General features: G+C 44.5%; 1 protein-coding gene across 2 annotated transcripts in view; it reads left to right on the top strand.

Moving 5' to 3' along the window:
• LOC110529224 (forkhead box protein N3) overlaps positions 1-14,770 on the top strand; it is a 56,577-nt gene extending 41,807 nt beyond the window's left edge. For both annotated transcript variants that reach the window (XM_036985251.2, XM_036985252.2), the window contains exons 4-6: positions 2,340-2,398; positions 8,899-9,007; positions 10,087-14,770. In XM_036985251.2, the coding sequence (XP_036841146.2) occupies positions 2,340-2,398; positions 8,899-9,007; positions 10,087-10,606 (688 nt within the window). In that variant the 3' untranslated portion in view covers positions 10,607-14,770. The remainder of the gene's footprint in view (positions 1-2,339; positions 2,399-8,898; positions 9,008-10,086) is intronic.
• The last annotated feature ends 257 nt before the right edge of the window (positions 14,771-15,027 follow it).

The raw sequence follows: 15,027 nt of genomic DNA, 5'->3' as shown, positions 1-15,027 counted from the left end.
GCGTGTATCCGCGCCTGTGTGCGTCTTTGTAAGTGTTATGTGCGGCTGTTTGTCGTGAGTGTGCTTTGTGCGACCGTGTGTGTGTTGGGGGGAAGTCATGAGGAATCACCCCTGTGGACCACATCAGTGGAGCAGTAATTCTCTGTGGTAATCACAGGGGATAGAATAATGGCAATGCTGGGATATAATCACTGTCATCAGGATCACAGGCTTATGAGCTCAAATTCCTGCTTTCCTTTCAGTATATCTGCGTCTAAAATGGAGCCCTATCCCCTCTCTAGGGCACTACTTTTGACCAGGGCCCTGGTTATAGGGCGCCACATGGGACGCACCTTTTCTGTCAGTCTGGCGCGGCCTGGAGCAGAAACTTACATGATCAAATGATTGACCATCTTTCTCACTCACTCACTCACTCACTCACTCACTCACTCACTCACTCTGTCTGTCTGTCTGTCTGTCTGTCTGTCTGTCTGTCTGTCTGTCTGTCTGTCTGTCTGTCTGTCTGTCTGTCTGTCTGTCTGTCTGTCTGTCTGTCTGTCTGTCTGTCTGTCTGTCTGTCTGTCTGTCTGTCTGTCTCTCTCTCTCTCTCTCTCAATTCCATTTCAATGTAATGACTTTATTGGCATGGGAAACACATGTTGACATTACCAAAGCAAGTGAACTAGATAATAAACAAAAAAGTGAAATTAAGAATAAAAATGTGCAGTCAACATTACACTCACAACAGTTCCAAATGCATAAGGACATGACAAATGTCATATTATGTGCAAGTAGTTAAAGTACAAAAGGGAAAATAAATAAACATAAATATAGGTTGTATTTACAATGGTGTTTGTTCTTCACTGGTTGCCCTTTTCTCGTGGCAACAGGTCACAAATCTTGCTGCTGTGATGGCACACTGTGGTATTTCACCCAATCGATATGGGTGTTTATCAAAATTGGGCATGTTTTCGAATTCTTTGTGTATCTGATTAATCTGAGGGAAATATGTGTCTCTAATATGGTCATGCACTTGGCTGGAGGATAGGAAGTGCAGCTCAGTTTCCACCTCATTTTGTGGGCAGTGTGCACATAGCCTGTCTTCTCTTGAGAGCCATGTCTGCCTACGGCGGCCTTTCTCAATAGCAAGGCTATGCTCACTGAGTCTGTACATAGTCAAAGCTTTCCTTAAGTTTGGGTCAGTCACAGTGGTCAGGTATTCAGCCACTGTGTATTCTCTGTTTAGGGCCAAATAGCATTTTAGTTTGCTCTGGTTTTTTTGTGTTTTTTTCCCAATGTGTCAAGTAATTATCTTTTTGTTTTCTCGTGATTTGGTTGGGTCTAATTGTGTTTCTGTCCTGGGACTCTGTGGGGTCTGTTTGTGTTTGTGAACTGAGCCCCAGGATCAGCTTGCTTAAGGGACTCTTCTCCAGGCATCTCTCTGTAGGTGATGGCTTTGTTATGGAAGGTTTGGGAATCGCTTCCCTTTATAGGTGGTTGTAGAATTTAACGGCTCTTTTCTGAATTTTGATAATTAGTCTAATTCTATTCTGCATGCATTATTTGGTGTTTTACGTTATACACAGAGGATATTTTTGCAGAATTCTGCATGCAGATTCTCAATTTGGTGTTTGTCCCATTTTGTGAATTATTGGTTGGTGAGCAGACCCCAGACCTCACAACCATAAAGGGCAATGGGTTCTATAACTGATTCAAGTATTTTTAACTGATATGTCAAATTTTATGTTCCTTTTGATGGTATAGAAGGCCCTTCTTGCCTTGTCCCTCAGCTCATTCACAGCTTTGCTGAAGTTATCTGTGTTGCTGATGTTTAGGCCAAGGTATGTATAGCTTTTTGTGTGCTCTAGGGCACCAATGTCTAGATTGGATTTGTATTTGTGGTCCTGGCACCTGGACCTATTTTGGAACACCATTATTTTTGTCTTACTCAGATTTACTGTCAGGGCCCAGGTCTGACAGAATCTGTGCAGAAAATCTAGGTGCTGCTGTAGGCCCTCCTTGGTTGGGGACAGAAGCACCAGATCATCAGTAGACATTTGACTTCAGATTCTAGTGGGGTGAGGCCGGGTGCTGCAGACTGTTCTAGTGCCCTCGCCAATTTGTTTATTTATATATAGATATATACGTTGAAGAGGGTGGGGCTTAAGCTGCGTCCCTGTCTCACCCCACGGCCCTTTGGAAAGAAATGTGTGTTTTTTTGCCAATTTTAACTGCACACTTGTTGTTTGTGTACATAGATTTTATAATCTCTCTCTCTCACTCGTTCTTTGTCACTCTCTCTCTATCCCTTCCCCACCTCTCCCTCTCCCTCTCCCTCTCGCTCCTCTCTCTCTTTTCAGTCCTCCACTATGGCCAGGGAGTCCCTTCTTAAGAAAGAACGGAGGAGTTATCTTACAAGGTAAGCTACCTTTCTGCATTGCTGTGTCTTGTTTGTGTGTCTGTCTTAATCTCTCTCTCTCTCTCTTTCTCCCTCTCTCTCTCTGCTCGGATGCCAACTCCTGAGTTCTGAATTATTTTTTAGAAGGCACCTTGAGAATACCAAGTGCTGCATCCTGACACTTGGCAACATTTCAGAGGATGCTTCTGTTTGACAGGGCGTGTTTGAAAGTTAAAAAAAAACCCTGCTCTGATCTGAAGCTCGGGAAGGCATCATGTGATTTTTTTTCCACCTCCACTTTAGCTTTCCATAACCCTCTCTCACCCACCCTCCCTCTCTCTCTCGTCACTTTTCCTCTCTCATCACTTTCGCTCCCTCCCCTCACTTTCTCTCCCTCTCTCCTCTGACATCCTCCCTCCCTGTCTCCCTCGCTCTCCCTCTCCCCCTCTCTTTTCTCCCTGGTGGGCTGGCTGGCAGTTTAAATGGACATTCAATCCCAATCAGAGTGCACTCTGGGAGTGCGGTGGGCCAGCGGTGCTCTAAATGGGGGAAATGGATACATTAGGCGTCTGGGCCGTGTCCTCCATCCTCTCCATCGCCACTCCTTGGCTCTGATAATGGAGTAATGGTCAAGGAGCCGGCGTGGAAAGCATCTGAGGGGCCCGGCCTCCCTACAGACTTGCCTGTGACTGATGGGTCCGGTGGGAGGGAGGGAAGGAGAGAGGGAGGGGTAGAGAGGGGAAAGGGAGAGAAAAGGGGAGAGGGAGAACATTGATCATTACTCCATTGTCAAAAAGGTGGGATAGGTGGGTAGATAGTGGACAGAGAAAGTAAGAGGGAGGGGGAGAGGTGGGAGGTAGGAGAGAGGAATAGAGGAAGAGAGAGGGATAGATGGAGGGAAGGAGGGAGAGATGGGGAGAGGGAGGGAAAGAGGGAGGAGGAGGGATGAGGGAGAGAGGTGGGAGGGAGAGAGGGAGGGAGGGAGGAATGGAGGGAAAGAGGGAGGAGGGGGGAGAGAGAGGTGAGAGATAGTGAGGGAGATAGGAATGGAGAGAGAGAGGAAGGGAGGGAGGGAGAGAGAGGGGGAGAGAGTGAAGGGAATGGAGAGAGAGAGATGGAGAAACAGGGAGGGAGAGAAAGAGGGAGGTGGGATGGAGAAAGAAAGAGAGAGGTAGTATACAGTAGGTGGATAGAGAGTGGACAGATAGCCACTATTAATTCAATTCATTTCAAGAAGATTTATCGGCATGGAAAGTGTAGGAACGTACATTACTCTACTAGCTCACTATCCTAGTCCCACAGCCCACAGCCTTGGGCTATTCTAAGCTGTGCTGAGTTGAAACCCAGTGGAAACTGTCTACATGCTGATACTGTATCTTCCACATGCTAGCCCTGGGTTCCATGATGCTAGCCCTGGTTTCCACGATGCTAGCCCTGGTTTACATGATGCTAGCCCTGGTTTTTCATGATGCTAGCCCTGGTTTCTACGATGCTAGCCCTGGTTTCTACGATGCTAGCCCTGGTTTCCACGATGCTAGCCCTGGTTTCCACGATGCTAGCCCTGGTTTCCCCATGCTAGCCCTTGTTACCCCATGCTAGCCCTGGTTTCCCCATGCTAGCCCTGGTTTCGCCATGCTAGCCCTGGTTTCGCCATGCTAGCCCTGAAACAGTTGCTTTCTCAAGGTCTGCTGGGAATGACCTTTAACCTTGAGCTCTGGACACTGCGTCTGAACCCTCCGGTTACAAGCTTGATGTAGTCATAGCGTGCTAGGAATATGTGGCCAAATAGTAAACTTTTGACTACTTTAATACACATCTAAGTGAATTTGTACCAATACGTTTGATCCCGTAAAATGGGGGGACTGCAGTATGTATTAAAAGTGCTGCAATATTTAAACGGTTCACCCAATATGGATGATACCCTCAAATTAAAGCTGACATTCTGCACTTTAACAACAACATAATGGTCACTGTCCCGATACTTTAAGAGCTCACGGATATATTCTCTCTCTCTCTGTACCGCCAGGGTGTATAGACAATGTGAGCAGTGTTTTCTCCCAGCTTCTCAGCAGCATATGTCTCGGGCTTTATACCTGCAGAGACGGCATGCCTCCGAAGTTGGAAGACATGAGTCACCGCTATACATAGCATGGCTGCATGGGAGACTAAGCGGGGGAGGGAGGGAGGGAGGGAAGGAGAGAGGGAGAGAGAGAGAGAGAAAGGAAAGGGGTACAGAAAGTAAGCAAGCAAATGAAAAGACCTACAGAAAGAGGGAAACATTTTGTATAAATGGATAGGAAAGATAGACAGGGAAACAGAGAGAGAGAGTCAGTGGACAAATCGAACAGAGAGTTGCCTGTGTATCCAGGCAGGGCCAGGGTTAGATTAGGTAGAGCTGGGCTAGGGCCAAGCCAGGGTTAGATTAGGCAGAGCTGGGCTAGGGCCAGGCCTGGGTTAGATTAGGCAGAGCTGGGCTAGGGCCAGGCCAGGGTTAGATTAGGCAGAGCTGGGCTTGGGCTAGGCCAGGGTTAGATTAGGCAGAGCTGAGCTAGGGCCAGGGTTAGATTAGGCATAGCAGGGCCAGGCCAGGGTTAGCTTAGGCAGAGCAGGGCCAGGCCAGGGTAGAGTGTGCAGTGTGTCTATGGGGTAAACAGGGTCATCTCTTAGCTGTGTGCTCTGCCTCTGAGGCTGTTGAACACAGAGAGGTATTTCCTGCCTCCTCCGCTGAAGCATGATCTACTGCTCTGTGGCATGTGGAATGGGAGCCGTCTCCACGGCAACGGAAAGCCCTCCCTGCCGCCGGAGCGAGAGAGAGACCCAAAAGGGGGAGGGAGAAAGCAGAGGGGGATGTTGACCCAGAAAGACCAAGCAGTAGCACACACATTGACACACACAAAGATAGTCGTGTGCACACTTTCACACTTTCACACTTTCACACACACACACACACACACACACACACACACACACACACACACACACACACACACACACACACACGCACACAGCGAGTGATCAAGATTACAATGGAGATAGTTTGCAGACAGGCAGGGACTTACTTATAAGGATAACAGGAGCAGCCCTAAAGATATCAGGGTCGGCCCCACAACCAGAGTCAATAGGATTAACATGGATAATGGATGCGGGCTAACAGTCAGGGGCTAACAGACAAAACCCTATAGGTACAGTACAACAGAGACACTCTTTCACGGTACATAATGCATGTATATTGCACATAGGCCTACTTATTCATAAAATGGCAGACGACAGCTACTGTGATGATAGGGCCAAATGTGTGAGTTCACATGCTTAAAAAGAAAGAAAAGGATGAAAAAAGAAGAAGTCGCAGACAAAAGCAAATGGTGGTCATCATTTCTGAAAAGCACACTGACCCCAGAGATCCAGAGAGAGAGACGTGGATGACAGCTGTTTCACTGAGCTGAACTGGGGCGTCTGTCCGTGAGCCGAGCTGAGCAGCCAGCCTCGAATGACTGGAGCCCTGGCTCACACACTTCCTCTTTCCCTCTACCGTCACCTCTGTGTCTTTCTCTCTACCCCTCTTTATTTAAACACCTATCGCTGTCTCTCTCTCTGTTTTCTCTTTCTCTTTTCCTCTCTCCCACTCCCCTCTCTCTCCCTTTCGCTCTCTCTCTCTCTCTTCCTCTCTAACCTCCATCGATCCTCTCACTAAAGAAAGCCAGTGCTGTGTAAGTTAGGCAGAACAGAACACAGTGTACTAGCCATGCTTCCCAGAAACACACACACACACACACACACAATATCCCCCATCCCCCACCCTCTTGACAAGGTCTAGGTGTTGGATTAAATACGATTTCTTTTTTACAACCAAATCTCTGTTTTTGATGTAAATGGCATGTTGTAGACACCTTTTTTTTTTTGGGTGATTTCACATTTTTGAGAAACTTACCCCAAACGGCAAACTTCCTGAAAGAACATGAACAAAGGCTCCAAAACCCCCCCAAATACATCCCTTTAGAAACAACACAGCGCTCAGCATAGTGGTGCAGGTCTGTTAGTGATGCATGTTTGAACACACGAAATTGTGTCACCCCGACTTTCATACGCAACTTTCTATTTCATTTTGATGCGACTCGAGCGACACCTCGTCGTCCATTCTACAGGTAACTGCCATAACAAAAGAAACACTTGAGTAAATGAGGGATTCAAAGTGTATTGAAAGCATGGCTGCTTCCAAACAGGACGTTCCAGTCACTTGTAGAATCTATGCCGAGGTGCATTGAAGCTGTTCTGGGTCGTGTCGGCCCAACACCCTATTAAGACACTATGTTGGTGCTTTGGTAGTTTACCTGTAGCAGCAGGCTACACATATAACGGAACAGCTGGGTAGGGGAAATGGCTCCAGTTGCGCAAAACGGTATATAACATTGTGGATAATGTTTCAGAATGACACAATTTCACGTGTACAACATTTAAAAAGACACGCATCACTATACTGGGAGCTTTGCCGTTTCCAAAAGGACATATTTGGGTGTTTTTGGAGCCGTTGCTCATGTTTTTGCAGGGCCCCCATACTATACAATGAGGATGAGGAAGGGATTTGCTATTTGGGGTAAGTTTCTCAAAAACAAGTGAAATCACAATAAAGGTGTCTGGAGCAATTTCCATCAAAAGTACTGATTGGCTGTAAAAAAAGAAAACTTCTCCTTTAAGGTCACTACAATGCCTTATGATGCAGACATGATTTATTATTTTATTTCCCTGACGTCTCCTTGAGATCTTAACAATTAAACTGCTTTATGTTGTGTTCTGTGTGTGTATATAAACTTTGCGACCTTTTGCCACATTTCAGGCTTCAAACATAAAGATATAAAACTGTATTTTTTTGTGAAAAATCAACAACAAGTGGGACACAATCATGAAGTGGAACGACATTTATTGGATGTTTCAAACTTTTTTAACAAATCAAAAACTGAAAAATTGGGTGTGCAAAATTATTCAGCCCCTTTACTTTCAGTGCAGCAAACTCTATCCAGAAGTTCAGTGAGGATCTCTGAATGATCCAATGTTGACCTAAATGACTAATGATGATAAATACAATCCACCTGTGTGTAATCAAGTCTCCGTATAAATGCACCTGCACTGTGATAGTCTCAGAGGTCCGTTAAAAGCGCAGAGAGCATCATGAAGAACAAGGAACACACCAGGCAGGTCAGAGATACTGTTGTGAAGAAGTTTAAAGCCGGATTTGGATACAAAAAGATTTCCCAAGCTTTAAACATCCCAAGGAGCACTGTGCAAGCGATAATATTGAAATGGAAGGAGTAGCAGACCACTGCAAATCTACCAAGACCTGGCCGTCCCTCTAAACTTTCAGCTCATACAAGGAGAAGACTGATCAGAGATGCAGCCAAGAGGCCCATGATCACTCTGGATGAACTGCAGAGATCTACAGCTGAGGTGGGAGACTCTGTCCATAGGACAACAATCAGTCGTATTTGCACAAATCTGGCCTTTATGGAAGAGTGGCAAGAAGAAAGCCATTTCTTAAAGATATCCATAAAAAGCGTTGGTTAAAGTTTACTACAAGCCACCTGGGAGACACACCAAACATGTGGAAGAAGGTGCTCTGGTCAGATGAAACCAAAATTGAACTTTTTGGCAACAATGCAAAACGTTATGTTTGGCGTAAAAGCAACACAGCTCATCACCCTGAACATACCATCCCCACTGTCAAACATGGTGGTGGCAGCATCATGGTTTGGGCCTGCTTTTCTTCAGCAGGGACAGGGAAGATGGTTAAAATTGATGGGAAGATGGATGGAGCCAAATACAGCACCATTCTGGAATAAAACCTGATGGAGTCTGCAAAAGACCTGAGACTGGGACGGAGTTTTGTCTTCCAACAAGACAATGATCCAAAACATAAAGCAACATCTACAATGGAATGGTTCAAAAATAAACATATCCAGGTGTTAGAAAAGTCTAAGTCCAGACCTGAATCCAATCGAGAATCTGTGGAAAGAACTGAAAAGTGCTGTTCACAAATGCTCACCATCCAACCTCACTGAGCTCGAGCTGTTTTGCAAGGAGGAATGGGAAAAAATTTCAGTCTCTCGATGTGCAAAACTGATAGAGACATACCCCAAGCGACTTACAGCTGTAATCGCAGCAAAAGGTGGCGCTACAAAGTATTAACTTAAGCGGACTGAATAATTTTGCACGCCCAATTTTTCAGTTTTTGATTTGTTAAAAAAGTTTGAAATATCCAATAAATGTCGTTCCACTTCATGATTGTGTCCCACTTATTGTTGATTCTTCACAAAAAAATACAGTTTTATATCTTTATGTTTGAAGCCTGAAATGTGGCAAAAGGTCGCAAAGTTCAAGGGGGCCGAATACTTTCGCAAGGCACTGTATATACCGTATATATGTATATGTATTTGTGTGCATTTCTGTGTGTGTTTTATGCTGTTTTTTTGGTGTGAATTTGTTAGTATGTATCTTTATGTAAGTCCTTATGTCGGTTCCTCTCTCGGTAGTTCCTCAAGGCGTGATCCAAAATGGGGCCCGCATCAGGAGCCAGGGTCTGTTTCCTGTCATCCGACCCCTACCCATATGCTCCGTGGGAAGCAGAACCACTGCGATAAGGTCAGTGAAACTGTCAATGATCACTCGGCTGGTTATGACGTAGAATTTGACCTGGGTAATACACACACCTCGACACCAAACTATATTTTTCCACCATTTACATAATGGTACGTCAATTTGTTTATTGTACTCAAAACTGGAACCATCACACAAAGGTGTAGTACAGTACCTCATGCTCCTATTGAGTTCAGACGCAGGCTTGCATCCTAAATGGCACCCTATTCTCTACATAGTGCACGACTACCCTATGGGCCCTGGTCAAAAGTAGGGCACTATGTAGGGAAAAGGGTGCCATTTGGGAGTCATGGCCCAACCAGGTGTGTTTATACAGCCTTCTCAATGGTTTATTCCTGTGAAGAACCTTGTGATTCAGAGAAGATTTAGGAACAGGCCTGGACCTGCTCATCCATCATGGTAGCATGGGAGTATGAAGGGACACACACACACACACACACACACACACACACACACACACATGCCATGTCATGAATTAAACATCCCCACAGGCAAGGCAGCAGCTCACATAAGGTATGCACTGAATATTTGATCATATAAAAGAGGGTATGTCCTTCCCATGAGAGAGTAATATGCCAACAGACTGTCCTGCTAAAAGAAAACAACGTTTGATCCGAGGGAGGGTGTGGCGTGGGCGGACAGCAGGACTATTTTGGATTTATAGGATGGCGTGGTGCTCTGATCCGCTTTTATGGTATATCAAATGTACTATTGTGACGACACAGTAGCTATACAAATATGTGTTTGAAAAATGTCAACCCAAATGTGACTACTTATCAAAGGTATGAGTTTACAAATGCAGTAGCCGCGTGTCTGATGATACTATGGTGCAGCCAAAAGCCTGGCGCACAGGGCTAGACATGCACTACAGTCTGTAGAAACAGTAGACAAGTGTGATGTATGTCAACAGTGACTGTAGCCTGTCCCTTTTGTGAACTGTATGGGCTCTGGTCAAAAGTAGTGCACTGTATAGGGAACAGGGTGCCATTTGGGACGCGTCCTAAACGTAGTCTGTTCGCATTAAGACTAACTGTAGCCTTCTGATCTCCTGTGTGTCTCTCCAGGTCAGCTCTGGGGGATTACCTGACCCAAGGCAACATCGGCCACCCCTGTGACTCTCCCTCCCCCCCTCCCAGCGACGACCTCCAGGAGGACCACAACTACAGCACCGCCAAATCCCCCAGCATGCCCTGCTCTTCCCAGGGGCCCTCCACGTTAGACGATGATGATGACATCATCGCGGTGGAGGTCGGCGTCCACCGAGAGGTCAAATCGGAACCTCAAGAAGTCCCGCTGGACTCTGCCTCTGTCTCCTTCCTCTCCCAGCATGCCCGGCGACGGGGCCTGCCCTGGACGAAAAACCGCCTACGGGCCCTGGGCGACACGCTGCCGCTGAAAAAGCGCCGTTCAGCAGCAGCAGCGGTGGAGAAGCCACCGTCGGAGAGCGATGACGAGGAGATGAAGGAGGCGGCGGGGTCGTTGCTTCACTTGGCGGGCGTCAGGGCGTGTCTCAACAACATCACTAACCGCGCCGCCAAGGCTGCTCAGAAGGAGAAAGAGCAGAAAGAGGCCCTAAGGAACTAACTAAGGCCTACACATCTGGTCTACACACCAACCACCAAGACCTAGAAACTAATAGCTAAGACACACTGCAAAGACCAACGTTGAAAAGCAGCGGGTGGCCGCAGAGTGTTGCAGGGTGTGTTAGCCAACACTTGCTGGGTGTGGACGAACGGTGGAGATTCGGTGTAGAATTGTCGGGAATGAACAGAAAACGACAGCAGATATTCTGGCCAGAGGCCATAGGCTGGCCACCCGCTGCTTTTAACAGTTGGTTCTCACGGTGTATTTTGTCTCTAATGCCTGATTCCCACTATAGGGCCGACCCTAACTGTAGCCTATACTGTGCTGGCTCGGATATATTCTTTTCAGATTTTGCTTTCCAGCATGGTTCCAGCAGCAATTATGGTGGATGCGTAACCAGGCCAGCCCAGTACAGTTTGGTTTGGCAGTAGTGTGAAAAGGGTATATGGCCAGGCCTGAGCGCAGAGAGACATACAGTAGGACTACACACCAGGTCTACACACCGACCAACCAACCACCAACAGGCCAAGAGATAACGTTATTAAGCATTAGTCTCAATAGACACTACTCCATCTCTCTCTCTCTTTAACCTTTAACCTCTATCTCTCCTCCAGGGGCATTAGGAGAATCCTACTTATTTATGGCAATATCAAAAATCTGTTTTTACTATACGTTTCCTGTGTGTTTCAACACTAACTCTGATGGGTAATTGATTCTCACGTGTCTCTGTTGATGTTTTTATGTTGTGTAAAGGGGATGCAAGCCATAGAAAAACACCTTTTTTTTTGTCACTAATTAGGGAAATACATGCTAAAAAAAATAGAACCATTGAGGAGAATAGCTGAGCGTTTTGTGTCATCTGTAACTTGTCAGAAGTGTATCTGTGAATTTGTAGCAATCTTCCAGTAATGTAAGCCAGGAAGTTGAGCCAATGATACTAACAGATTGAAAACTGTTCAAACTTGCTGCTCACACACGTCATCCTACGCCCATGAGCACAACATGTAAGACTGTGCCAAAGACGAGCGATCGGGTTGCTTCAATGTAGCCAATCTGACAGCTTACAAAGACAAACATAAAAGGCATAGCAACATCAGAAGACCTGTAGAGAAGAGATAGGAGAACACCGTAAATGTCTCAATAATTGTAAAATCCATTCTTAAAGAATCATGCTCTTATTTCTATTCATTACGGTGATTTCTATCACCAATAGTAAAAGCATCATTGAGAATGGGCATGATTCCATTAAGATCACTCCTTAGTATTTAAGCATAGTTAGAACTATACTGTTAATCTACTGTTCAGTTTTTGGTGCCATGGTGATGACTTAGTGCTGGGTCAGAGGCAATATACTGTATCTCATCCATCTTGTTCTTGTTTCTCAGCTGCGTTTGAAATGTCCTCCTGTTCCCTTTTTAGTGCACTATTTTTGACCAGAACCACATGGATCTGGCCAAAATTAGTGCGCTATGGGGTTGATGGGCTCTGGACAAAAGGAGAGCACTATATTGGGAATAGGGTGCAATTTCAGACATACAGTAGCCTAGACGTCCCTGAAACTCTTCCAGTATTCCTCTTCCACAAACGGGAACGCCGGTTTAAATATAACCCATGCTACGACACCTGCCTATCATTTTTACAGACTCAGAAAACTATATACATAAAGTGTGGATTCGTTGTTGTTTCTTGCAATTCTGTTTGTATTGTTTCCCCTTCTTCCTCTACCCTCATCAAAGTATAAGCAATTTGTCCAGTCTGGACAACTCTGTAAAAAGGTTAGAAAATATTTTATTTTTCCTTTCTTAATTGAAGCAATTTGACCTGCAGGACTTTCTCAGTTATATTGCATGGGTGCTTGTAAATAAGATGCAAAAGTAAATCTTTTTTTATTCAAAGATCATGTAAGATAAACAATGTATTTAGCATGAAGCATGACTTATTTTCATATAAACTTAGATCCTAGAAGAGAAAACAAAGGTTTTGCCACCAATTCTTATACACTCAATTTTATTTAATTTTATTTTCGATTTAAAAAAAAAATGTATTGATATTGTATTTCTTCAGATGAGCGGGCTTTTAATGACATATCTTCTTCAGGGAGACATTTTATGGGGAAATCACTCTGCAATTATGAGGCCCGGCTACTCTGGGCTTTAAGTATAACAGACCTGGGTTCAAAAACTATTTGAAATTATTTCAAATAATTGAATATGTGCTTAATTGAGCTTGCCTGTTGCAATGCAACCAATAGTAAAGTCCCAAAAGTGCAAACCCCGCCCACCTGGCACCCCAGCCAGGCTAAAGCAAACTGTAAAATGATTTGAAAGGTTTCAAGTAGTATTTGAACCCAGTCTGTTAGCTCTACGGCTAGATGGATCAACTGAAAAGCCTCTACTATGGCCTTCAGTCTTCTTCTGCCTCTTAAACAATAAATGTGTCAGTGTTCTAGTGTTGTTCAGAATATATCAATAGTGTGTGAGTGTGTGTGTGTCCAACAACCATACACCCTTTAACATTGTGCCTGCCCTCCAGACTTAATTGTATTCCGATGTCTTTAGCTGACATGTTTTCACATTGAACAGCACATATTTCTTTATTTCTGAAAGTGTTTTCTCTCATTTTGTTCTGTAAATGTGTTACCATTGGGTCCTAGTTTTCTCCTCCCTGGCAGACACTTCCCTGTAAATGGACGGAGCATTATGGACCTGTTTGACATGGAATTTAGAATTTGTCAGAATGTTCCACCGTTTTAACTGGCTCCAACTAGCACAGCCAAACCTTTTGTTGAAAGTTACCCTACCATGAACTGACTGAGGATGTATGTACATAGAGTGGAGTTACTGTACATGATGAACACGTTTCTGTACAAACAGCAGAGGTAATTAGGGGTTAGAAAGAGGTTGTGTGCAGACAGTAGGGAGAGGCAGAGTCAGAGAGAGCCAGACTCTGGTTTGGGTTTATGGGAAAGACTGAGAGTGACTGACAGCTAGACTGGGAGTTAGACAAGCAAATGACAGCAGAGTTCCATTGTCATAGTATTCTATCAACTTTGATACGGAACACTGACTATTCTATTCAATTCAATGTGTTTCTTCTATCAATGTTGACATGAAATAGACTCACTCCCCGTATACCTCACTGCCATCTCCACTTCCTCTCTTGACACTAGAGAAGTGTTATGGTGTTACAGGTCAAGCCCTCTGTGTTATTTGCAGTAGGAAGTCAGTGAACTGGTGACTAATAGTAGAGTCTGCCGTGGCAAGTCAAGGAGAATGTGTTGCTTAAGTAACCACCATCTCCTCCAGTGACTCACATGGTGAGTGTGTCCCAAATGGCACTACTTTTGACCAGAGCTAATAGGGCTCTGTTCAAAAGTTGTGCACTATATAGGGAATAGGATGCCATTTCGGACACTTCCAGTGACATGCAGGGAAGGAAGGTGAAGTTAGGACCATATAAGGGTCTGCTTGACAAATAGAATGATACCGGGAAATAGGACTGAGTTTTTAATGCAAAGGGAAGAAAAATAAGAAACTCTATCACTGCCTGAAAAGCCCTCGAATGAGAAACAAATGTGCTTATTTTATTTGAACTAAAACCTGCCAAACTAAACCATGCTCAAAGTGTGCATCCCAAATGGCAACTCATTCCCTATATAGTGCACTTTTCTTTCAAACGTAGTGCATTACAAAGAGAATAGGGTGCCATTTGGGAGTCGCCCAAGGCAAGCCTGCCAGCCAGTCCGCCATTTTGTTTTCTATTAACGTTTTTTTTTTTTGTGTTTGTTTACTCTGACAAGACGTTACAATACTGCCACGTTAATGACTATTTGAGAAGGGTCAGAAAGCCATAGAATAGAGATGTCAAACGCAAACAACTATGTTGCTCTATGAGAAGAATCGATGTAATGCAGAGTGCACCCAGCTTGGTTGGTTTTCCAATGAATGTTTGATTATTTCCTTGTTGTGCAATCACATTGCCAAAGAACGATTTCAAGCGATTTCAGCGATTTCATTCATGTAAATATCACGTTGTCCAATACCGTGGCAAAAAAAAAAATGTAGAAATGTTGTTTTTTTCTTTTCAATTTTTCTGAAACCTTCAATAATGTTTATGTGGTGTATTGTCTTCCAGTTGCAATGATTAAAGTTGACCTGAACTCAACTCCTGTGCTTGAAAGAGACCATGTCATAATTCCATTCAATTGAATTGAATTGGGTAAAAACATTACCACGTTGTATTCCCAGAGGACAGCGCTTAAAAAGTAGTAATTAAAGCACTTGGCCCTCGCTAGTAAAAACAAGTAAAACATCTAATGGTTAGAAGACGAGACAAAGATTACAAAACAACAACATTACATTCATTTAAGTGAAGAAAACTGTCACCATCCATTGCACCTCATCCCTAATCTTAAAAATATA

Source organism: Oncorhynchus mykiss, chromosome 8 (assembly GCF_057628025.1).
Source record: "Oncorhynchus mykiss isolate SJ-2025 chromosome 8, ASM5762802v1, whole genome shotgun sequence".
Lineage (NCBI taxonomy): Eukaryota > Metazoa > Chordata > Actinopteri > Salmoniformes > Salmonidae > Oncorhynchus > Oncorhynchus mykiss.
The sequence above is the reverse complement of the archived record's forward strand: the minus strand, read 5'-3'. Positions and strand labels throughout refer to the sequence as shown.